General features: G+C 40.9%; 1 protein-coding gene across 1 annotated transcript in view; it reads left to right on the top strand.

The window, feature by feature from the left end:
- Positions 1–248: 248 nt before the first annotated feature.
- roraa (RAR-related orphan receptor A, paralog a) overlaps positions 249–9,010 on the top strand; it is a 177,455-nt gene continuing 168,693 nt past the window's right edge. The window contains exon 1 of the mRNA XM_018680516.1: positions 249–583. Within this exon, the coding sequence (XP_018536032.1) occupies positions 430–583 (154 nt within the window). The 5' untranslated portion in view covers positions 249–429. The remainder of the gene's footprint in view (positions 584–9,010) is intronic.

Genomic DNA, 9,010 nt, shown 5'->3' with positions numbered 1-9,010 from the left:
ATTCTGGCCAGTTTTCAGTTTAAAATTCAGCAGCAGCCTATAGGTGGTATCGTCACAATTTGTCCAATTTGTACCTAAGATAATACACTCATGTAGAAAACTGTTGAACAAGGTCAGGCAGTAATAAAATATTGCCATTTCCATGTAAAACCGCGCAGGGTCGATCAGCATGGATTACTTTCAGGCCTACATCTATTCTTCGGCTATTGACAACCTCTCCCTTTTCAGTTTGCATGACTGGAGCTCTCACTAGCGCTGCTAGTGGACAATCAGACCTACACACCCACCCCTAGACACACTCGCATTTCTCATTTCTTACTTCTAGTCTAAATTAGATAGCGAGGCGTATAGTGTCGAGAGCTCACAGATCGCAATAGAATTAGTTTCAAGTATTAGCGGTAGTTAAAACAGTAAATCTGAAAATTCAACATGGAGTCCCCTCCAGATCCAGCGAGCGACCCGGGCAACAGCGCCTCGGAGCCGGCTACCCCGGTCAGGGAAACCCCGGTAAACCTGGAGACGCTCCGGAAAGCGGACCATCCAGCCCCGGTTCGAAGGCAGACCTGCTCAAGCACCAACAGAGGTAAGCGGGACCGTGTTTCGCTTTTTCCTTTATTGACTGTGTGAGAAATGAAGACCGATCGTGGGGATTTTTTTGGAATCAAACTTCAAAATGAATTAAATCGCGTCCCCATAAATAACCACACACTGTCTAAATTCACCCAACCACAGTGACACGGCTTTTTATTTTGTACCACCGCGGCTTTTTTTAAAAATTGTATTTATGTAGCCGTTCGGTTGTAATTAGTGCCATGGTGTGTGTTGCTGGTGTTCAGGCTCCACTGACAGCTCAAATCATAGGGGGGGTGATACGGTCACAGATGTCACATTTACTCTGACTGCGAGATAAATCAATTACCCAGCAACTTGAAAAAAAACGACCAACTGGAGCGTTTTCTCCTCGTGCCAAAACAGGCCAACCTGCCCGCTTTAAAGGCGATATTGTCAAAGTGGCAGGAAAAAAGTGAACTTTTGGAAACTGGTGGACTAGTTTATCGATCAGTCCCATTCTTCCTTTTGTAGAGGGAGGAGGCGAGGGGGGGCATGTCTTCCACTATTCCTGATACAGCACACACAGCGCCGTCTGGCTGGATGTGTTTCCCCCCCCCCCCCCCACATCTCTCCAGCTAACAGATTTAGGCTATTCCTGTGTGCTAAAAAAGACGCCCCAGCAGCTGGAATTTGTTTAGCGCCAGCTCTCAAAACACTGTTGCAAGCAACGAAGGCGCTGCATGCACAGCGACTAAACCTTTCACACGATCAGACAATAAAAAACTACACAGTCTCCCCTCCTCTCTCTCTCTCTATCTCCACACACACATACACACACACACACACACACACACACAACAGTGCTGTCAATTAGCCCGTCAAAAGTCTGCATGTCTTGCATTGCTTGCTGAGGCACTAGTTCATTTTGCACGATTTTATCCACCACGTCCCGTCCATGTTGTACAGTACAGACAGTATTTAACCACACCCCCTCTCGGCTGTCTCCAGTACAGGCTAACCGGGCTCATCCCAAGTTCAAAGAAATAGTGATTTCTCGGCTGATTCTTGACAAGCAGAGTTGTCGTACACATGACAGTGAGACGAACCGGTGCAGATGTGACAATTAATTCATTGCATCGGGTTTATTTTATGCGCTTGTGTCTCATTTCTGTGTGTGTGCGCGCACTCTTCTCTGCGCGCAAGGGTATATTTAGAGTGTGATATGGTGAATGTGGAATGTAAGCTGGTTATGTAACAGGTTTAGCCATAAACAGGCGCGCAACTGAGAGCAGAAATCACCATCGCAGATCTTTCCACTTTATACAAGAGTTTCACCCTCAGCTCCGCTCCCCATGATCAACACGGTTTGTTCAGTTAAAAGCGAAAAAACAACAACAAAAATAATCATTGCACTTCCTTCAGCGAGTATTCATACACCACTGAAGGGTAAACTGTGTGACTTTGTGGGCTGGCACAGTCTGAGCACTTATGTAATCGCGGGGCAAAGACAGGTAGTTGGGGGAGGCTTCGTGGATTGATTTCTTTTTCTTTTTTTTTCTTCACAAGTCTGACTTTGAGACACTCCTAACCTGCTGACCCATATTCACCCCACCCTTTTATGCACAGGATTAAAGTGCGTCTGGGAAAGAGAAAGACAGGAAAAAGAACGCCTTTGGTCTGTTATGTAATGCTGAATGGCTGAAAAAAAAAAAAAAAAAACATGTTCAGTCAGTGGGACAACCTCTGCAGCTTTAAAGGAGTTTCCTCACAGTGAAACTTTATTTTGACCTCTTATTTTTTTTTTTGTTAAGATTAAGAATGATTGTTAGAGAGTAATAGTAGGAGAAGGCTTGAGGAAAAGTTTTAAGAACTTTTTAAAAACTTATTTCCGATTAAATTCCTGAATCAAATAATTATCTCGTTCTAGTTCTAGTTCAAATCTCAGTGTATTCGTTCACAGAGGCAGACGCCTGCTCAGTTCTCAAAAGACTGTGGTAACAACAGGCAACTCATTTTTTATCTTATCTTTAAGAATTATTAAGTTGTCACCTGGAGCTGTGTGTACAGTCACATACAGCAACGGCAGGCTATTGTGGTCTGCTGTCTAATCTATAGACTCTAAAACATTAGAGTGTGTTCACAAGGGCATTATAACACTGCAACAGTTGGCCTACATTTGCTTTAAAATAAACTTAACTATGGCCTCATAAAGCAGATTATTTGTAAATGTAATAAGGAAATATTCTGAGCATTCGCAGCACAGCAGAGCAGAAGAAAATTTTGCTTTCATAAAGAGACGATGACTTAATTGCTTTACGCAATAAAGCGTTCATGTAAAAGTACAAGTGTTCCATTAAGAAGTAACTGCAGTTGGTTTATTGCAATAGGTTGCTCAAAAAATAGAACAATAAAAAAAAGGTTTATGGTTCACAGTGCTGTTACCGACATGCAAGACATTGTTTAGGATTACAGTTCTCTGCTCAGACTTGGATTTCTCAGGCCGACCGGCATCTGAAAGGCGGCAGACGCTTGCTCAAGCGCAGTTTCCCTCCTTACACCAGCTGTATTAGACTTTCTGAGGATGCACATTTCTTATCCTGCATGCAGAGCGTTTACTGTTTTAACCCTGAGTGCTAATACCTTTTAAGTAGAAAAGACTTACTTCAGCAGAAACTCTGCTGTAAGACTTGAGTGGGTCAGGGAACGGGCCTTGGAGGGCTGTGGATATCATTACTGGAAAGAAGAAAGGGTGTTATTTTCATATTGCAAGATCCCTTCAGTTCGCAAATTTGGAAACAATCAATATTAATGGCTCGGTTATGTAAGGTGATGGTCTCTGCAGAGGATTGAAACCTCACAGTTGCACAGAGAAGCTCTGAAGCCGGCAGATCTGATAAGAGCACCGGTGTCCTGGATCCTCTGTTAACATGACTCTGTTTGAGTGTCAAAACTGAGTGTGTGTTTGTGTGTGTATGCGAGTGTCATAGTACTGAGTGACACTATGCTTGTCTTGATATGCTGTACAAATGCTTGATATAGTCATTCACAGTGACAATGAGTCACCTGCATGTTATTTTTCTTCATTAGGGAGAAAGAGGTGGAACTGATGGCTACCTGTAAAGGACAAATAACATTATGTTGCTTTTAAAATTGTGAAAGTTGTCACCAGGTGAGGTGCAATGTGTTGTCCCACAGTGGAAAATATTGCAGTGATCTTTTCATACTAAATACCAGCTTTCAACTTATTATGTCCCGACATCCCGTGGTATTGTAGATTGTCCCATCATGCATCTTTGTTACCATTTTAAGATAGAAAGAAAAAAAAGGCAGTTTTAAGTGTTGATTTCATAGTAGAAAACAGATCTCACCTGACACTGCACTTTTAGTCGCTGATCCAAACTAAAAAGGCAGAGTATAAAAATATTCAGTCTTCTCTTAATGAACACGTAACCAGACTTTCATCCAGCAGTTTTATTTTTGGGTGGCGAAATGAGAGCTCTCGGCTAGAGTGGCAGCATTTATTTAGTTGTTGTTGACACAAGACGGATGAGGTGCAGGGGAACGCAGGAGGCTTTTAAAAAAAGGTTTTACACAAAATCTCGGAAAGCCCGGGAGTTGGCACGGGGGCTTGCATGCCAACTCGAGTGGACAGCAACATTATTGAGGCTGTGGCATTCTCAAGTTCAATGAATTAGGGCTCCCTGCCCGCTGGAGAGCACGAGGATACAGGTATAGGCTTATAGCTGAGCCTTCAGCTCGGACAGATCCGGGAGGGGAACTCCATTAGGTGTCTCTTTTTTTTCTGCCTGGCTGCCTATAACATAATATTGAGTTTCAGTCCCCCTGCATTTTCAATTCTTAAATGTGGGTGTAGTGATAATATTCTCAACTCTTTTATTGGTACCTGTCAGACAGTTAACATTGTTAAATGTCAACAGGAAGCCAGTATTCGATCATTAAGTTCTCCTCTGCACAACAGTACAAAGTATCAGTTTAACTGAAAAAAGATAAACAGTATTTCTTCAGCTGTACACTGAGCTGCTACATAGACGGTGACATCTGCTCTGAGTTTAGACTTTGGCACCACTACCTATGGAAAAAAAGGTCTTCTGTTCTTATGAGCCTCAAAGGTCAAATTACATTTGAGCGGCACTATGCTTATCTAAGGAGGAACCTGTGAATGTCAACATAACTTCAGGATTAGTGATTAAATGAACACTGATTGAGATTTTGTCATGTCAGGTGCGAGGCAGTGTCTTTCTGGCTGTCAGTTCAAAATAAGTAAAATCCATCAAATGATGAAATACTATTCTGGATTACATTGTCCTGCTTGTTTGTAAGATGATGCAAATGACTTTTTAGGTCATTGAAATGGTGAAGTCTTTTTTTCTTACCTAGTTTCCCTCTGTGGATTGCTTGACTATTTATTGTTGTATGTGAAAAATAGGGTTATGCATTTTTGGATATTTTTATATCATGATCCAAGTTTGAGTTTTTTTTTTTTTTTTTGCTTGTGCAGCTTTGTGTGTATGCAGAAAAAAATTCTGTCCAAACATGATGTTTGATTGTCTTTACAGAAACTTTGTTTGCTGTTCCCTAAAATGTTTTGGTTGTCATATAAATTGCTCAGATTTACTTGTAAACCCATCATAATAATATATTTAAATGAAGGCCCTCCTTATTTTAAATCTAGCCCTGACATCCTGCTTTGTGAGGAAACATGTCAAACGTTGCAAAAAAATAAAAAAGATACACTCACGAAGGCATTTTATGAGACCTTGTAAACTAAATATTTTTGGTACTTTTTATGTTTAAATAGGAGACATCTGAATGTTTTGAGCTCCACTGGCCAGAGTGCCAGGCTGAAAGGCGACTGTTGCTTTCTTGGTCAGGCAATTCTAACCACTTTGGATTGAGTTTGGTGCTGCAGTGCAGCCTCTAGGGTGCGCTAGCTGGGTTTAAAGATGTAGATATGTTTTTTATCATCATCAGTAGAGCATTAAATTTTCCCTATCTGTAATGTTAAAGTGTTTGCAAATCGTGCAATAGCCTGTGATAGTATAGAGTGGAATGCTGCATTTGGTGTGAGGGAAAGCTGCATGAAAGGACTCCTGTGGATTTTATTGTAGGAAGCTGCTCTGTAGATGCACTGTTGGTCCTCCCCTTGCCAGTGAAAATTTACACACTGACAGGACGTTGCTAGCTGTTGGCAGGCATACCATTGCCGAAGTTCGCACTTGACCCCTGATTCTCTCTATAAGCCTTGACATCTGGGCCAGTAGTTTCAAAGTCAACCAGGCGGAAATGTATATGTATTTATATGAAGCTTGTGCAGTTGTGTTTTCCTCCTTTATATTCTGTGGCACCTTAATGTGATGCAGATTTACTAAGGTTCAAGTGATTTGAGTCCATGTGCTTTCAATCAGGGCAGGACTGTACAATGGTTATACAAGTTGTTAATTGGTGCTGGCATATTATAAAACTATTAGTTACATAGCCATGGATTCACACTGATAATGCAGAACAAAAAGTGAAAGGATTTGAAAAAACTAATACCTGAACTAAAATGTTCTAGTGTGGCTATATTAATTTGTTTTTTTAGATTTATTGGATGTGTATTGCAGGCAATGCACTGCGAGCACTAATAGGCTATATTAATTTTAAAAAGTTTTGAAATGTCAAACTTAACTTAGACCAAATATGAAAGTTTTTGTCTTGCGGGACAGTTTATTTTGGAGTTTGAATCACCAGTGGCTTAACTGGGGCTGGCGAGGAAGTTTTAGCTGGTGACAGACACCAGATTTGATGTGAAATCTCCAGTGGTGAATGATAGCTCAGATCTATGGCCCATTTACAGAAGTTTGTATCTTAGATAGAAAAGTCTGAATAGTAATGACCGGAAATACTCCAGATGCATTATTGGAGGGCGTTAAAGGAGTCTAAATTTAATGTGGTACACTGTGACCTAAGTACTGGTGCCGCTTGGCTCCGTGCTGCTCTGCGCCTCTCTGATATGAAATGGGCCCCTTAGAAGAGGCCTAGAGGGAGAGAGGTGGTGAGAGGGGTCTGAAGGATCACTCAGAGGAATTTTTATGTCACATCCAGGGCCAAGCCTTTCACATCTCCCCCCAGTGAGGAGGGCGCAAAGCTCTCGAGCAGGTAGGTAAGCCCCTCTCACTGAAAATCCAAGCACTCAGTCGGGAACTTTGACCGGCAGTATCTTTCAAACCATCATCTCCTTTGCCTTTGAACAAAATCACATTGGACACATATACGTTCATGCTGCTTCATGTCATGTGTGTCAAGTCATATGAACCTAAAGCAGTTGAATGGCTGCGCATTTGGAGAAAATATATGTATATTTTTCCCATCACAGAGCCCACGCTGCTTCATGCAGACTGCAGAGCGCTGACATGTGTTCAAGCACTTGAGAGAAAAACTGGGATGGTCTCCCGGTCGCAGAGGTTCTCTCAGAAGTTATGTGAATTGTGCACAGGAAGAGGTAACGTTGTAAAATCTAAAGTATGTTATTCAAACAGCACACCTCAAGAGCCTCTTAACCAGTATTTATCTTTCTTTCCGTAGGCTAAATGGCCCTCATGGCAGCTCTGTTTTAAGGACTCTGTTGAGTGGTGGGATATGACATCACTCTAAGATGAACATGGCAATATCTGTTGCATATTGTACAGATGAAAGAAAGTACCAAGGCAGAAGAATCCATGTGATTTCTTCTTTTAGTTAGAGAAATGAAATTATAATTTAACAATGTCTGCTCTATGTATTCTCAGGATGTCTTAGATTTAACTAGAATAGTCTAGACTAGAGAAGGTGGAAAGTATTGGTCTTCTTTAAATGCATTAGTCTGGAGAAGTGTGTGTGTTTTTACTCTTTGTATCATTATTTCGCTGTATGAGAAGTCAGTGTTTTTCATTTGCACAAATCCATCTCTCAAATCCATTTTATAAATTAACATAAAAAAACAGAGTTGCAGGAGCAGTGTTTTCGCACGTCACATGAGGTAACAATATTGAGGAAGGCAAAAGCAAGCGTACTGCGTCCTCCACCATTATTTTTGTATCACTTAACAAAGTTTATTTGTCACCTGAGATAAACAAAAAACTTTTGGAGACATGGGAGATAAAACAACTTGAAAATCAGTGTCATTTCTGTTGGCTTGATTATTTATATTGGAATAACAAGCGCAACTTAATCTCATAAATAAAAAAGGGCGAGATACAGATCCGTCCCCTCCAGGTACTGCCGCCACTTAATCGAATTAGCTCCACTCTCAGGCTTGACGGGCTCTTCAAACACCCCTGGTGACTTCTGAGTGCCGATTACAATCAGCTACTATTTTCAGCCTTTGATTAAAATCTGGTGAGGTTGGACAGAATTTTCTTTTTTTTTTTTTTTTTTTGAGTGCAGAAGCAACTAATTATTAACATCGCAGCCTATCTCTCTCTCTCTTTTTTTGCCAGTTACAGAGGGCCAATGGGCTGGAGTAGTTAAACAATACCCATAAGTATTAATCATGTTGACTCACTCTGTGTGAAACTATTAGCTCGATCTCACTGAGACATCTCGTACCAGTCACTGTGCTGTCCAAACATATTTTTATTCACCTTTTGTGTCATACTAACCAAATCTGAGTGTAGAATATGTGTAAAATCAAAGAGGCCATTTGTGTTTGTTTCATATTGTAACATTCTGTCTGTTCTGGTGATTCTAACACTATAATCTTCATGCAGATTCCCTCACGTGGCAGACAACAATAACGAACACAACTCTTCACACATAACATAATAGAAGACGATCGCAATATGTTCATGCCTCACACAGTATGTCACAGAATCATTGTAATGTGCCTGTCAAAGACAATTCTGCTCTTTTGTTACTTTCAGAGAAGCAGCTTTTGAGTATGAATAAGTCACTAATGAATATTTGGTTCTCGCGTGCGTCTGTGGATTGATTGCTTTAGGAGGCGTACTAAGAGTGTGGCACGATGGGGCTCAATCAATGCAGCAGTGCTGCTGTGCTGCTTTCTGACAGTGATTGAAAGACAGAGTCACTCTTCACCATGTATGATACACGAATCCCGCTCTCACTCACTGACAAATATCATCTGCCTGATCAATCAATATTTGCAGCTTTATTTTACTAATGCAGTGCTTAAGAGGCAATAATTAACGCCATGCTGGGTTGTTAAAAGCCTATTTTTATGTGACAGACAGAAATAGACATACAGAAATAGGAAGATGAAGGCCCTTGGTTGATGTTGATAGTGGCATTTGTGCAGACGTTCCCTATACACTGCACCATGAACTTATCAAGACCTTGAGCTTTTATTATAACAGTGATTTCTGTTGCTTTCAAGTTGTGTTACTGGTAGAAAACTGGAGTTTAAAAAAAAAAAAACTACTTTTATCTCTTTTTGTTGGATGTTCAATGTTTTTATTCA

This window comes from Lates calcarifer, linkage group LG10 (assembly GCF_001640805.2).
Source record: "Lates calcarifer isolate ASB-BC8 linkage group LG10, TLL_Latcal_v3, whole genome shotgun sequence".
Classification (NCBI taxonomy): domain Eukaryota; kingdom Metazoa; phylum Chordata; class Actinopteri; family Centropomidae; genus Lates; species Lates calcarifer.
The sequence above is the reverse complement of the archived record's forward strand: the minus strand, read 5'-3'. Positions and strand labels throughout refer to the sequence as shown.